The sequence below is a fragment of the Cervus canadensis genome, chromosome 8, assembly GCF_019320065.1.
Source record: "Cervus canadensis isolate Bull #8, Minnesota chromosome 8, ASM1932006v1, whole genome shotgun sequence".
Lineage (NCBI taxonomy): Eukaryota > Metazoa > Chordata > Mammalia > Artiodactyla > Cervidae > Cervus > Cervus canadensis.
Window position 1 is genome coordinate 34,433,283 of NC_057393.1, and position 17,114 is coordinate 34,450,396.

A 17,114-nucleotide genomic window follows, 5' to 3' on the forward strand; every position below is an offset into this window, starting at 1 on the left:
AAGTATTATGAACTGGATTTTTTTGTCCAAAGTAAATATAAAATATAATTTTTATATCAAACATAAATCCCAGGGAAGTGAAACCAGAAAAGGTTAATTGGCAAATGGAGTTTTTTTTTCTTTTTTTTTAGATATTTGAAATACGACTTTATTCTGATTCTAAAGGAAAAGGAATGGGAATGACAGTAACAAACAAGATTCCACTTCTCAATATTGTCATGTGACTATAGCAGTCTTATATTTGAAACTCAAGGAGGAAACAACTGTGTTCCAAAACACCTAAATATGCAGGTCCAAAAAATGAAAGTATTTTTTTTTAAACTGCCACATTCACTCCAAAGCCCATCCATCTCCTTCAGCATCCAAAGATTAAGCACATGTTCTGCTTAGCTATATAATAGTGGCAAACACGCTGCACCACTGACATCACAGGACAGTTGCCTATAAAACTAGACTTCTGACGCTGGGCCCCAGCTTCACTTTCTCACAGGTCATCATCTTCATCCGGGAGAGCAGTTGTCTGAGCAACCTCTAACTCGTGCTCATACTGTGCTGCCAAGGCTGGGTCCATGACCACCTCTGGTGGGGCAAGAGCAGGCATGGCAACAAACTCCAAGTTAGGGTCTCCAATCAATTTTCTAGCAAACCAGAGGAAGGGCTTTTCAAAGTTGTAGTTACTTTTGGCAGAAATGCCATAGTACTGAAGATTCTTCTTTCTGTGGAAGACAATTGACTTTGCCTTAACCTTTCTGTCCTTAATATCCACTTTGTTGCCACACAACACAATTAAGATGTTCTCACACACTCATACCAGATCTCTATGCCAGTTAAGCACATTCTTGTAAGTAACTCTTGATGTTACGTCAAACATTATAATGGCACACTGAGCTTGTATATAATAGCCATCTCTCAGTCCACCAAATTTCTCCTGACCAGCTGTATCCCATACATTGAACTTAATAGGTCCTCTGTTGGTATGGAACACAAGAGGATGGACCTCAACACCCAAGGTAGCTACATACTTCTCAAATTCACCAGTCAGATGATGCTTCACAAATGTAGTTTTTCCAGTACTACCATCACCAACCAAAACAAGTTTGAACTGAACTTGGGGTTCTCCTTGGGCAGCCATTGTAATGTTACTTCCAGAAGTGTCTCCGCACCCGTCTCCAAATGGAGTTTCTTTATGTGTCATTTCAATGTTAAAAAAATTTCCTTCCTTAAGAATTAAATGACCTTCATTTCCAATGACCATAAAAATTAATTAATTTAAGCAAGGCTGCATTATGTGGACCTCTGGGCTAGTCTTCTGTTTACCCATCAACAGAATATTAAACTTTGATAAATTTAAATTTTTCATCATTTACATCAAGTTTATTATATTTCCAATGAAGAAATTATACTAGAGGAAAAGATTTCTTTTTTGGTAGGAGATCTATAAAATAAAATTGGTGCAATCAAACAATCAAAGAAAATTCTGGCAGTTCCCTTGTGGTCCAGTGGTTAAGAATCTGCTTTGTAATGCTAGGAACACAGGTTTGATCCCTGGTTGGGAAGCTAAGATCCCATAGGCCCCGGGGCAGCCCTTGTGCTTCAGCGAAAGATTTCACATGACACGGTGAAGATTCCGCGTGCCACATCTAAGGCCTGAAGCAGTCAAATAAATAAATCAACTTTTTTTTTAAATTCACTATATAAAGAGAGATACAATATTCACAGATATAGATGTGATTAGGATTACTTGAGTCAAAGTACAGTAAGGAGTGACATCAGAATGATGGTGTAAGAGGAAGTCCCAGCCTTCGTTCCCCCACAGAAACACCAGTTTAGCAATGATATGTGGATTAAAATTTCTTTATGAGACTTTCAGAAAGTTTTAAGAAGTCACAATACCATAGGCCACTACAAAGCTGAAAACAGATAAAATAAAACTGATAAGAAGTGCAATATCACTTCACCTGTATCAACACCTCCCCTGCAAAAACTCAGTGCTGAGGCAAAAGAATGCCCCAGGTTGTGATTAATCCAGGAAAGAGATGGATGAAGCATGCATTCAATGCAGCAGTGGGCTGCTTGAGGAAGCAGTTTCTGTCCTGCCTCACTTGGAGTGCTGACAGAACTGGCACAGTCTGGATGTCTGGAATCACTGAGAATAGAGGGTGAGAAAAGTGATTTGCTGTGACCAGCATGACCTGACACAGTCTAAAGAAGGTGCACAACTTGAGGCTCATCCTCTAATAGGGGGAGAGGAGTGGAGTTTCATCCAGTGTCCTGGTTTTTTGGAGGGCAACTCAAAGGACTGGTAACTGTCTAACCTGATTCAAGGCATTGAAGGGGAGCCTACAGATTTTTGGATGCCACTGAGAAATGGAAGAGCTTGCCTCTGCTGAACCACAGAACTTTCAGTGTGCAGACAGATAACAAAGAGAGCAAGAGAGGACTAGCTCCTGAGAATGAGCTTGGCAAGCTTTCCTAGTTGTGAAATTCTACACATAAGCCCACAGTAGTTGCGGCCACCAAAAGAAACAGGTTTCAGAAGGCCCCAGAATCTCCAGCCAAGACGCTTGCTAAGTGTTTTTGCTCTATATAAAGCTGGTCCATAAAATCTGAAAGAGGTAGCTATTTTTTCAAATTAATGAATCTAAACATAAAGTCATGAAACACACAAAGAAGCAGGAAAAATGGCTCAAACAATGTACAAAATAAATCCCAGAAACTGATCCTAAAGAAATGGAGTAATATCACTTGTCTAAACAAAGTTTTTATCAGAAAGTGATGCAGGGACTTTCCTAGTGGTCCAGTAGTTAAGATGGTGTGCTTCCAATGCAAGGTGACCGGTATGATCCCCAGTCTGGGAACTAAGATCTCACATGACTCACAACGAGGCCAAAAAAAAAAGTGACACAGATGCTCCACAAACTCAAGGAAATGATGCAATGAACAAATGAGAATATCAAGAAACAGAATACATTTTTAAAAAATAGCTGAAATCTGTCAGGTTGAAGAACACAATAAGTCACATAAAATTTTTGCTCAAAGGTGGGTCATTTGCTATTACTCAGAAGAACAAAAGAAAAAAAAAATATCTAAAAGAGTGAAGAAAACACAAGGGACTTATGGGACATCAACAAGGGGGTCCATATACACATTATTGGAAAAGAGAGAAAGCTTATTTGAAGAAATAATGGCAAAAACTTCCTACATCTGAGTGAAAAACTGACACAGATTCTAGAAGGCCAATACATTCTAACTTGGATGAAGAAAAGAAACTCACACTGAGATACATTATACTCAAATTGCCAAAATCAGAGACAAGGAGAGAATTTTGATAGCAGCAAGGCAAGTGATATGACAGATGGAGTAGAACCATCATAATACTAACAACTGATTTCTAAGGAAAACATTGCAGGCCAGAAAGCAATGGGATGATATACTCAAAACGTGGAAAGAAAAAAACTACCAACCAAGAATATTCTACTGACAAGAAAAATTTTCAAAAACAAAGGACAAATAATCACTTTCTCAAATAAACAAAAGTTGAGGGAGTTAATCCACACTAGACCTGTCTTAGGGCTTCCCTGGTGCCTCAGAGGTAAAGAACTGGCCTGCCAATGCATGAGATAGATGCATGTTCCATCCCTGGGTTGGGAAGATTCCCCTGGAGAAGGAAATGGTGACCCACTCCAGTATTCTTGCCTGGGAAATCCCATGGACAGAGGTGCCTGGTGGGCTATGGTCCATGGGGTCTCAAAAGAGCTGGACATGACTTAGCAACTAAATAACAACAACAAAGACATGTCTTAAAAGAAATGTTAAAAAGGGGTTCATAAAGTTCAAACAACAGAACACTGAGCAGCAACAGAAAATCACATGAAAGTATTAACTTAATTCTCATATTTTGTGCTGGTCTCAGCCTATCAATAACCATAGGTATAGATGAACTAGACCTTGTGATTCTTTTTATGACTGCAAGAAGTCTTTCAGCAAAACCCATTAGGAAACTTTGAAACATAGAACTTTATTACCAACAAGACCTGGATATTGCCAACACACCTGGGAACACACTGTGAGGTTGTGAGTGGAGAAAGACAGAGAGTGACAATTCACACAGTGGCCCGGAGTTCTGCTCTCACTGGGGTAAAATTTGGGGCACAGGGTTTCGAAGGCTCATTATGGATGAATTTAGGACATAGAAAGTGGAAATACAAAGCACTGAAAGACAAAAAAACAAGTAGCCAAAATGCTTGTAATTGAAATCATCCAAGAACAAAGCAGGCTCAGTGGGAAGAGCTCTTTAGTCTCCTGGCTGGCTTGTGTTTATTTGAAACGGATGCTGTTTGGAAACAGATGCCTTGGCGATCACAGCCGACATCAGGTATTTGCATTACAAAAAAGAAAAATACCCAGAACTCTCTGAGTTTAAACTACACATTAGAAAATGAAAATCAAAAGCAGGAATTAGCACCTCACATTTGTTAGGATGGCCATTATCAAAAAGAAAGAAAAAAGGGAGAAAGGAGGGAGGGAAGGAGAGAGAGACAGGAAGAAAATAACAAGTGTTGATGAGGGAGTTGAGAAATTGAACCCTTATATACACTTGATAAAATGTCAAATGATTTACTATGAAAAGCAGTATGGCCATTCCTCAAAGAATAAAAAGAAAATTACCGTATTACCCAGCAGTCCCACTTCTGAGTTTTCATGCAAAATATCTGAATCAGGATCTCAAAGTTCCCCCTTTTGACTCGCCTTTTTCTCCCCCAGATCACCTCTGTTTCCTCCCTCCCCCTTCTCTTCTAAATCCAATTCTGTGAATCTCTGTGGGTGTTCTGGGCTACGAAGAACCAGGGAACAGAGTACTGCCTAGATCTGTCTCTCTCCTCTTCAGTCCCCCTTTTTCTCCTCCTGCTCATCTCTATCTCCTTCCTCCCTCTCCTCTTCATGTAACTCTGTGAGCCTCTCTGGGTGTCCCTCACGGTGGAGAATCTTTTCACCATTAGCCTAGAAGTTTTATTATCAGTGCAGTATAGTTGGAGAAGCCTTGAGGCTACTGGAAGAATAAGACTGAAAGCCAGAGGCAGGAGATTTAAGCCCAAACCTGAGAACACAAGAGAACTCCTGACTACAGGGAACATTAAGTAATAAGAGATCATCCAAAAGCCTCCATACCTACACTGAAACCAAGAACCACCCAAAAGCCAATAAGTTTCAGAGCAAGACATACCACGCAAATTCTCCAGCAATGCAGGAACATAGCTCTGAGCGTCAACATACAGGCTGCCCAAAGTCAGACCAAACACATAGACCCATCTCAAAACTCACTACTGGACACTCCATTGCACTCCAGAGAGAAGAAATCCAGTTCCACGCACCAGAACACTGACGCAAGCTTCCCTAATCAAGAAACCTTGACAAGCCAATCGTCCAACCCCACCCACTGGGAGAAACCTCCACAATAAAAAGGAACCACAGAACACCAGAATACAGAGAGGCCACTCCAAACGCAGCAATCTAAACAAGATGAAAAGGCAGAGAAATACCCAACAGGTAAAGGAACATGAAAAATGCCCACCAAGCCAATCAAAAGAGGAGGAGATAGGGAATCTACCTGAAAGAGAATTTAGAATAATGATAATAAAAATGATCCAAAATCTTGAAAACAAAATGGAGTTACAGATAAATAGCCTGGAGACAAGGATTGAGAAGACGCAAGAAATGTTTAACAAAGACCTAGAAGAAATAAAAAAGAGTCAATTAAAAATGAATAATGCAATAAATGAGATCAAAAACACTCTGGAGGGAACCAAGAGTAGAATAACGGAGACAGAAGATAGGATAAGTGAGGTAGAAGATAAAATGGTGGAAATAAATGAATCAGAGAGGAAAAAAGAAAAAAGAATCAAAAGAAATGAGGACAACCTCAGGGACCTCTGGGACAATGTGAAATGTCCCAACATTCGAATCATAGGAGTTCCAGAAGAAGAAGAAAAAAAAGAAAGGCCATGAGAAAATACTCAAGGAGATAATAGCTGAAAACTTCCCTAAAATAGGGAAGGAAATAGTTACACAGGTCCAAGAAACCCAGAGAGTCCCAAACAGGATAAACCCAAGGCGAAACACCCCAAGACACATATTAATCAAATTAACAAAGATCAAACACAAAGAACAAATATTAAAAGCAGCAAGGGAGAAACAACAAATAACACACAAAGGGATTCCCATAAGGATAACAGCTGATCTATCCATAGAAACCCTCCAGGCCAGAAGGGAATGGCAGGACAAACTTAAAGTAATGAAAGAGAATAACCTACAACCCAGATTACTGTACTCAGCAAGGATCTCATTCAGATATGTAGGAGAATTCAAAAGCTTTACAGACAAGCAAAAGCTCAGAAAATTCAGCACCACCAAACCAGCTCTTCAACAAATGTTAAGGATCTTCTCTAGACAGGAAACACAGAAAGGTTGTATAAACACGAACCCAAAACAACAAAGTAAACGGCAACGGGACCATACCTATCAATAATTATCTTAAATGTAAATGGGTTGAATACCCCAACAAAAAGACAAAGACTGGCTGAATGGATACAAAAACAAGACCCCTATATATGCTGTCTACAAGAGACCCACCTCAAAACAGGGATACATACAGACTGAAAGTGAAGGACTGGAAAAAAAAAATACTTCACGCAAATGGAGACCTAAAGAAAGCAGGAGTCGCAATACTCATATCATATAAAATAGGCCTTAAAATAAAGGCTGTGAAAAGAGACAAAGAAGGACACTACATAATGATCAAAGGATCAATTCAAGAAGAAGATATAACAATTATAAATATATATGCACCCAACATAGGAGCTCCGCAATATGTAAGGCAAATGCTAACGAGTATGAAAGAGGAAATTAACAATAACACAATAGTAGTGGGAGACTTTAATACCCCACTCATACCTATGGATAGATCAACTTAACAGAAAATTAACAAGGAAACACAAACATTAAATGACACAATGGACCAGCTAGACCTAATTGATATCTATAGGACATTTTACCCCAAAACAATCAATTTCACCTTTTTCTCAAGTGCACATGGAACCTTCTCCAGAATAGATCACATCCTGGGCCATAAATCTAGCCTTGGAAAATTCAAAAAAATTGAAATCATTCCAGTCATCTTTTCTGACCACAGTGCAGTAAAATTAGATCTCAATTGCAGGAAAAAAATTATTAAAAATTCAAACATATGGAGGCTAAATAACACGCTTCTGAATAACCAACAAATCATAGAAGAAATAAAAAAAGAAATCAAAATATGCATAGAAATGAATGAAAATGAAAACACAACAACCCAAAACCTATGGGACACTGTAAAAGCAATGCTAAGGGGAAGGTTCATAGCATTACAGGCTTACCTCAAGAAACAAGAAAAAAGGCAAATAAATAACCTAGCTCTACACCTAAAGTAACTAGAGAAGGAAGAAATGAAAAACCCCAGGGCTAGTAGAAGAAAAGAAATCTTAAAAATCAGGGCAGAAATAAATGCAAAAGAAACAAAAGAGTCCTTAGCAAAAATCAACAAAGCTAAAAGCTGGCTTTTTGAAAAGATAAACAAAATTGACAAACCGTTAGCAAGACTCATAAGAAACAAAGGGAGAAGAACCACATTAACAAAATTAGAAATGAAAATGGAGAGATCACAACAGACAAACCTGAAATACAAAGGATCATAAGAGATTACTATCAGCAGCTCTATGCCAATAAAATGGACAACTTGGAAGAAATGGACAAATTCCTAGAGAAGTATAACTTTCCAAAACTGAACCAGGAAGAAATAGAAGATCTTAACAGACCCATCACAAGCACAGAAATCGAAACTGTAATCAGAAATCTTCCAGCAAACAAAAGCCCAGGACCAGATGGCTCCACAGCTGAATTCTACCAAAAATTTAGAGAAGAGCTAACACCTATCTTACTCAAACTCTTCCAGAAAATTGCAGAAGAAGGTCAGCTTCCAAACTCATTCGATGAGGCCACATCACCCTAATTCCAAACCCAGACAAAGATGCCACAAAAAAAGAAAATTACAGGCCAATATCACTGATGAACATACGTGCAAAAATCCTTAACAAAATTCTAACAAACAGAATCGAACAACATATTAAAAAGATCATACCTCATGACCAAGTGGGTTTTATCTCAGGAATGCAAGGATTCTTTAATATCCACAAATCAATCAATGTAATACACCACATTAACAAATTGAAAGATAAAAACCATATGATCATCTCAATAGATGCAGAAAAAGCCTTTGACAAAATTCAACATCCATTTATGATTAAAACTCTCCAAGAAGCAGGAATAGAAGGAACATACCTCAACATAATAAAAGCTACATATGACAAACCCATAGCAAACATTATCCTCAATAGTGAAAAATTGAAAGCATTTCCCCTAAAATCAGGAACAAGACAAGGGTGCCCACTCTCACTACTACTATTCAACATAGTTTTGGAAGTCTTGGCCACAACAATCAGAGCAGAAAAAGAAGTAAAAGGAATCCAGATAGGAAAAGAAGAAGTGAAACTCTCACTGTTTGCAGATGTCATGATCCTCTACATAGAAGACTCTAAAGACACTACCAGAAAATTACCTGAGCTAATCAATGAATATAGTAAAGTTGCAGGATATAAAAGTAACACAGAGAAGTCCCTTGAATTCCCATACACTAACAATGAGAAAACAGAAAGAGAAATTGAGTCAACAGTTCCATTCACCATTGCAACAAAAAGAATAAATATTTAGGAATATATTTACCTAAAGAAACAAAATACCTATATATAGAAAACTATAAAACACTGATGAAAGAAATCAAAGAGGACACAAACAGATGGAGAAATATACCATGTTCATGGATCAAAACAATCAATATAGTGAAAATGAGTATACTATCCAGAGCAATCTATAGATTCAATGCAATCCCTATCAAGCTACCAACGGTATTCTTCACAGAACTAGAACAAATAATTTCACAATTTGTATGGAAATACAAAAAACCTCGAATAGCCAAAGCAATCTTGAGATAGAAGAATGGAACTGGAGGAATCAACCTGCCTGACTTCAGGCTCTACTACAAAGCCACAGTCATCAAGACAGTATGGTACTGGCACAAAGACAGAAATATAGATCAATGGAACAAAATAGAAAACCCAGATAAATCCACGTACCTATGGACACCTTATCTTCAACAAAGGAGGCAAGAATATACAATGGAAAAAAGACAACCTCTTTAACAAGTGGTGCTGGGAAAATTGGTCAACCACTTGTAAAAGAATGAAACTAGAACACTTTCTAACATCATACACAAAAATAAACTCAAAATGGATTAAAGATCTAAATGTAAGACCACAAACTATAAAACTCCTAGAGGAGAACATAGGCAAAACACTCTCTGACATAAATCACAGCAGGATCCTCTATGACCCACCTCCCAGAATATTGGAAATAAAAGCAAAAATAAACAAATGGGACCTAATGAAACTTAAAAGCTTTTGCACAACAAAGGAAACTATAAGTAAGGTGAAAAGACAGCCTTCAGATTGGGAGAAAATAATAGCAAATGAAGAAACAGACAAAGGGTTAATCTCAAAAATACACAAGCAACTCCTGCAGCTCAATTCCAGAAAAATAAATGACCCAATCAAAAAACAGGCCAAAGATCTAAACAGATATTTCTCCAAAGAAGACATACAGATGGTTAACAAACTCATGAAAAGCTGCTCAACATCACTCATTATCAGAGAAATGCAAATCAAAACCTCAATGAGGTAGCATCCGTTACACGACAGTCAGAATGGCTGCTATCCAAAAGTCTACGAGCAATAAATGCTAGACAGGATGTGGAGAAAAGGGAACCCTCTTACACTGTTGGTGGGAATGCAAACTAGTACAGCCACTATGGAGAACAGTGTGGAGATTCCTTAAAAAACTGGAAATAGAACTGCCATATGACCCAGCAATCCCACTCTTAGGCATACACACCAAGGGAACCAGATCTGAAAGAGACACGTGCACCCCAGTGTTCATCGCAGCACTGTTTATAATAGCCAGGACATGGAAGCAACCTCGATCCCATCAACAGATGAATGGATAAGAAAGCTGTGGTACACATACACTATGGAGTGTTACTCAGCCATTAAAAAGAATTCATTTGAATCAGTTCTAATGAGATGGATGAAACTGGAGCCCATTATACAGAGTGAAGTAAGCCAGAAAGATAAAGACCAATACAGTATACTAATGCATATATATGGAATTTACAAAGATGGTAACGATAACCCTATATGCAAAACAGAAAAAGAGACACAGATGTACAGAACAGACTTTTAGACTCTGTGGGAGAAGGTGAGGGTGGGATGTTCTGAGAGAATGGCATTGAAAGAAGTATACTATCAAGGGTGAAACAGATCACCAGCCCAGGTTGGATGCATGAGACAAGTGCTCAGGGCTGGTGCACTGGGAAGACCCAGAGGGATGGGATGGAGATGGAGGTGGGAGGGGGGATCAGGATGGGGAACACATGTAAATCCATGGCTGATTCATGTCAATGTATGGCCAAAACCACTACAATATTTTAAAGTAATTAGCCTCCAACTAATACAAATAAATGGGAAAAAAAAAAAAAAAGAAATATGGGGGGAGATTGGCAAAGATGGCAGAGCAGGAAGATCCTGAGTTCACCTCCTCTCATGGGCACCCCAAAACTACAACAATATACAGAAGAACCAGCAATGAAAAAAGCCAGAACCCACCAGAAAAGATCTTAAACAACTAAAGATATAAAGAAGAAACCACAAGGAGATGAGTAGGAGGGGTGAAGTGAAGTACCACACCCCCACATAAGTGACACACAAAGGCAAGAAAAATTACAATTGCAGAGATTGTCCTCAAGAAGTGAGTTGTCTGAGCCCCACACTGGGCTCCCCAGCCTGATGGTCCTACAACAGGAAGATGAATCCCCAGAATGTTTGGCTTTGAAGGCCAGTGGGGCTTACTTTCAGCTGCCGCAGGGGGCTGAGATAGAAACTTCACTCATGAAGAGGACATACAAAATCTCACATGCTCTGTACCCAGCATAGAAGCATTCATTTGAAAGAAGCCTGGGTCAGATCTACCTGCTGATCTCAAAGAGCCTCCCAGAGAGGCAGGAGGCACCTGGGGCTCACCCTGGGGCCATAAATACTGGTAGGAGCCATTTTGGGGAACTTGTTCTGCCCCATAGACACTGGTGCTGGCAAGTGCCATTTTGGAATCTTCCCTCTGGCTTAGCATCATGACCCAGCCCCCTCATACCTCCCAAGAGCCTGTAGGCACCAATACTTGCCCAAGACCAAGCAGCTAACCGAATGGGGACATAGCCCTACCCACCAGCAGAGAGGCTGCCTTGAGATTCTCTGACTTCACAACACCCCTGTACACAGCCCTGTCCACCAGAGGACAAGGACTCAGCTCTAAACAGCATTGCACAGGCACTAGACCCAGGAATCCCAGGGCCCTACAATCAGAGAACAAAGGACTCAGCTCAAAACACCACTGGCAGGCACCAGTGCCAGAATCCCCAGCCCCACCCACCAGCAAGCCTGCTGTCATCAGACAAGCCTCACCATTAGGATGTGGATAAGAAACCCAGGACAATTTGACAGCCCCACAGCATGCAGACCCAGTCCACATACCAGTAGGTTAATGGTGGCTTAGCTTGGTAAAGAACCCGCCTGTCAATGCAGGTGATGCAAGAGACACAGGTTTGATCCCTGGGTCAGGAAGACTCCCTGCAGAAGAAAATGGCAACCTGCTTCAGTATTCTTGCTTAGAAAATTCCATGGATGGAGGAGCCTGGAGTGCTACAGTCTATGGGACTGCAAAGAGTTGGACACCGAGCACACATGCATACAACAGCACCAGCTAGGCCTGGCCCTGCCAACCCGTAGGCCTGCCCTAGCCTTGTGACCAGCCTCTTGCACCATGAGTGGACACCAGTCACAGGACTACCACAGGCCTATAGTCTGTGGACCAGCCCAGTCGTCATAAGACCAGCACCAACCTGAGACCTGCTAGACTTCAGACCCGCCCACCAGTTAGCCTAGCCTAGGCTCAGCACCAGCCTCACCCACTGGTGGACAGACACCAGCCCCAGAATAACAGGAGCCTTGCAGATTGTGGACCCAACCCACCCAATTCTAAAAGGCCAGCCCCTGTTGCCCCTGCCTCAACAACCAGCAGGCCAACACAAGCTTCTGAATACCCCAGAACCCACAGCCTGCTGTGTCAGGAACCAGTCTCACCAACCAGTGGTCCCATACCAACTCTGGAATCCTTGGGCCCCTAGGCAGATCCCAGGACCTGACTCTGCTCACCTGGGCCAGCAAGTGACACAGCACCTGGCTTCACCTTCCAGTGGTCAGGCACCAATCCTTGGATCTCATGAACCCTGACTCCACCCACCAGTGAACCAGCACTACCTCTGGAATGCCCCAGGGTTCCACAATCAGCCAGTTCTTGTGATAGCATGGCCAACCAGCAACTGGCAGCCTCTGTACAAGGCAGGAACACTCAACCAATCTGACCGAGGTCAACCAAGACTACCATGTTGCCTACAGTAGTCAGCCCACAACAGAAAGACAAACAGCCCACATGGGGGGAAATCCTGAGGAATATAGCTCTAATGATGAGTGGGCAGTGTGTTGTTGGGACACATTGGACATCTCCTACAAAACATCATTTCTCCAATGTCAGGAATTATAACCAACCTCCCAGATACACAGAAATAAAAACAGCAAGTTAGGGACAAAAAATGGGGCAACAGAAGAACACGTTCCAAACTGAAGTGGAGATATATAATCTACTCAAGAAAGAGTTCAGGGTAATGATCAATAAGATGATCAGAGATTCTCTGGTGATCCAGTGGTTATGAACCTCTGCTTCCACTGTAGAAGGCATGGGTTTGATTCCCAGTCAGGGAACTAAGATCACACACGCCACATGACTCAACTAGAAAAAAAAGAAAAAAGATGATCAAAGAACTTTGGAGAAGAATGGATACGCTAAGCAAGAAGTTAGTAGTTTTTTACAAAGAATTGAAAAATATAAAGGACAACCAAACAGAGATGAAGAATATAATAACTGACATGAAAAATATGCTAGAAAGAATCAAGAATAGACTAAATGAAATGGAGGAATGGATCACAGAGGTGGAAGATGGAGTAGCAGAAATCACTGATAAGGAACAGAAAAAAGCATGAAAAGAAATGAGGGCACTTTAAGAGACTCTGACAATCACATTATATGGGTTCCAGGAGAAGAAGAGAATGATAAAGCAGCAGAGAACATATCCAAGACGCATTGTAATTAAAATGTCAAACAATTAAAGAGAGATTAAAAGCAGCAAGGGAGAATTAACAAGTTACATGTAAGGAAATTCCCATTACACAATCAGCTGACTTTTCAACAGAAATTCTGCAGGCCAGAAGAAACTGGCATGACACACTTAAAAATTTTTAAGTGATTGAAAGCAAAAATCAACAACCAAGAATGCTCTACTCACAAGGTTCTCAATCAGATTCGATAAAGACATCAAATTTTACAGACAAGCAAAAGCTAAAAGACTTCAGCATCACCAAATCAGCTTTACAAGAAATAGTAAAGAGACTTCTCTAAGTGAAAAGAAAAAGCCACAACTAGAAATGGGAAAATTACAATGGAGAAAGCTCATTGGTAAAGGCAAATACACAGTGAAGTTATTTTTTTTAAAGTGCTGCATTTATACAGAAGTCATAATTGAGAGCAGCATTAAGACATACCTAAATGATTAAAATCCCTAAATGTCATTACTATTTGCCAGAATTGTAGCCTTGGGCCCTGAAGTGACTCTCAGACACGTCTGTGAGGCCGTACGTATAAAAACCATCCAGTTAAATGAACATAAATGTCACTGTTTCATGACTCATAAGGGTCATTCTCACCCTGTCCAGTTAACAAGTATTCCCTGGTAAAAAGCTCTGGAATAGACAACCCACTTTAATGCTACAGGAAAGATATTGTTCTCTTTTTTAGGAAAAGACTCAAAACTATCCTTTGTGATTTCTGAATTGAACACACACCTCAGGATAGAGTATTATTAAAACACATTTATACCCACACTGTGTGTACCATCATGGGACAATCATATGACACACATGACAATCACAGATATACAAAAGCTCCCCTGGCTGTCTGTGCTTCACACCCTCCCCCCGTCCATCTGAAGACTGACAACCACCACCCATAGGAAAGATGTGGCTGCCCCAAAATGTTGCTAAGGACATCACCGAGAGAGAGAAGGCTGCTAAAGTCAGAGTTACAGAGCACAGCATCACCCACCATTGGTTTTTCTCAACTCCTCCACCAGGCAGCAAGCTTCCTCTTGAACCCGGTCCTCAATGCTCCTCTTCCCCATCCCGAAATTCCGCAGGGTCATGAGAGAGAAGCGCCGGGTCTCCTTCCATAAGTTCCCGTTGCTGAATACGACTCCTGATGGGAGGAGAAACAGAACTAGGAGGGAAGTCCTAAGGAAGGAGGAGTGAACTGACACTTGGGAGACCAAGACGAACAAGCTCTGCTGGGGGGCTCTTGAAATTCCTGTTTTTCACCCTGACCACCCCTACCCATTATCAAAGCTGAGCATGTGCAAATACACACCTACCATATCCCTTAGTAGTTCTTTCAATCACTGGGAAACTGCCTCTTCTAGAAAACTCCTCTCCCAAATCAATCAGAGCTTCCTTCACCGCTTCATATCCATGCAAGACTACTGTGGGCTTCATTCCAAAATACACAGTGAACACAGGGCCGTAGACTTTTGAGAGCTGGGAATGGAAATGCATGTAATAGCAAAAGAAGTCAATACTTGATAATATATTGTGCCTGATACAGAATGTGTTACCATCCTACTATTATATTTTTATTCTGCCACATAGCCTAAAATACTTCTCAATTCAATTCTTAAGTATGATGGTGATTGTTACAGTTTCCACTTATGGATGACCTGAGATCCTGTATAATAGTCCAAATAACTGGCACACAGGTTATAATTAATCCTCAGATCAACACTTTCAGCAGGTTTATTTGCCCCACTATAAATAAGGAGACTGAGGTTGGGGAATTCTGGTGCATTTCCAGCATCCCAGGGCTAATATATAGAGGATTACAATTTGAAGATCTTCATAATCACCCTCTGATCCTTGAGAGGAATGTAGCAGTCCTCAAAGCCCAGCTTTAAACCATCAGCCAGCCAAATGTTTCAGAATCACTCACACAGCAGTCCTTAAAATTCTGATTCTATAGCCCTATGATGGATACTAGAAATATATCATTTCAAAAAATAAATTCTGATAATTCCCAGCCTCGTTTGAGATCCACTGGTAAGACTAATACAGAAAGAGAGGCAACATCGTAGAGGCAGTGCTTGGAGAGACAGCATCGCATGGAAGGCAACATCGTAGAGGCAGTGCTTGGAGAGACAGCATCTCATGTGAATGCACCCTGCAGCATTCACAGGGTACAGACAACAGCTTCCTGCAGATTCCTGAGTGATGACTTCTTTCTTTCAATCACTCATGCTTGTCCTCATCCCAGGTCAATTCCTCTACATCAGGCACAATGCCCTTTTGCAAAGAAGTTATATTTTCCTGACTCTCTGAACAAAACACGCAGCTTATGTAGTATATGACTTCTGGAAGAAAATCTCAAATCACAAAAAGCCGTTTACCTTCGGCCCCAAATCATAGCAAATGGCTGTGAAACAAAGGAGGGAGGCAACACTCCCAGCTTTAAATACTTTATTATTTTCATTTTACCATACAAAGAGCTAAGTGTTTCTCTACTCAGAAAACACATTCCTTTTTCCTCTATTTATGACAATGATATACCTGAAAAGGCAAGAAAAGTGTCAAAATTTACAGGAAGTAATTTGCTTCACATTTAAATATTTTGACAGTGTGCCCATAGAAATATCTGTATTAGTTTCATAATTAGGCTTAACTTACTTACCATTTACAAGACCCTGGAGAAGCATAAAATCTACTCACACTGGTTAAAGATTTGCTGATGTTCTTAACATCTAACTGTAGGATGTTTCCAAGAATCGGGAGAGGAGTGGGGCCTGGCGGGAGCTTTCCATTCCCAGAGCTCTGTTTCCAGAGTGAGAGGAGAAGCAGACAGGAGAGACAGAGCACCAGGGCCACAGCCAGATCCATTGACGCCTTCTGTTTTCACTCAGACGACTGTGAGCCTGAAAGCTTTTATAACAATCCCTGTCAATTCAACTTTGGCCTCTCCAATATAAACAGACCAATCAATTATATCCACTTTGCACTCTATTCTGAGTAGACTTCGCCCCAATAATAAAAATAAATTGTGCTTTAATCTTATTTTCTCTGTGTCCAATGATCACTCTGGAAATTCCAGTCTAGCTGGTTTAGTTGTACTGGGATTGGGCCCATACGTGCATGCCAAGTCAGTTCACTCATATCTGACTCTTTGTGACCTATGAACTGTAAGTCACCAGGCTCCCCTGTTCAGGGAATTCTCCAGGTAAGAATACTGGAGTGGGTTGCCAGGCCCTCCTTCACGGGATCTTCCCAACCCAGGGATCAAATCCACGTCTCTTATGTCTCCTGCATTGGCATAACAGTTCTTTACCACTAGCACCACCTGGGAAGCCCTGGGATTGGGTCCAGGTGTGGCTAATTCAAAAAAAAAAAGGCTCCTAACTGTGGATTCAAATCAATGACCAGTTGGAGATATCTCACACTGAGGACAATCAGTTTATCTTCAATTCAGTTCAGTTCAGTTCAGTTGCTCAGTCGTGTCTGACTCTTTGACCCCATGGACTGCAGCATGCCAGGCTTTCCTGTCCATTACCATCTCCTGGACCTTGCTCAAACTCAAGTCCATCAAGTCAGTGATGCCACCCAACCATCTCATCCTCTGTCATCCCCTTCTCCTCCTGCCTTCAATCTTTCCCAGCATCAGGGTCTTTTCCAATGAGTCAGTTCTTCACATCAAGTGGCCAAAGTACCGGA

At 40.8% G+C, this 17,114-nt stretch overlaps 1 protein-coding gene and 1 pseudogene across 3 annotated transcripts in view; both read right to left on the minus strand.

Annotated features, from left to right (window-relative positions):
* The window catches only part of LOC122446106 (cytochrome P450 2C19-like), a 46,680-nt gene extending 30,369 nt beyond the window's left edge, over positions 1 to 16,311 (minus strand). For 2 of the 3 annotated variants that reach the window (XM_043475928.1, XM_043475929.1), the window contains exons 1-3: positions 16,119 to 16,311; positions 14,735 to 14,897; positions 14,413 to 14,562 (exon numbers count right to left, since the gene is read on the minus strand). In XM_043475928.1, the coding sequence (XP_043331863.1) occupies positions 14,413 to 14,562; positions 14,735 to 14,897; positions 16,119 to 16,286 (481 nt within the window). In that variant the 5' untranslated portion in view covers positions 16,287 to 16,311. Of the gene's footprint in view, positions 1 to 14,412; positions 14,563 to 14,734; positions 14,898 to 16,080 lie in introns of all 3 variants that reach the window. The other variant, XM_043475930.1, reaches the window with a different exon arrangement.
* Positions 193 to 1,132, minus strand: LOC122446112 (annotated as a pseudogene).
* Positions 16,312 to 17,114: the final 803 nt, after the last annotated feature.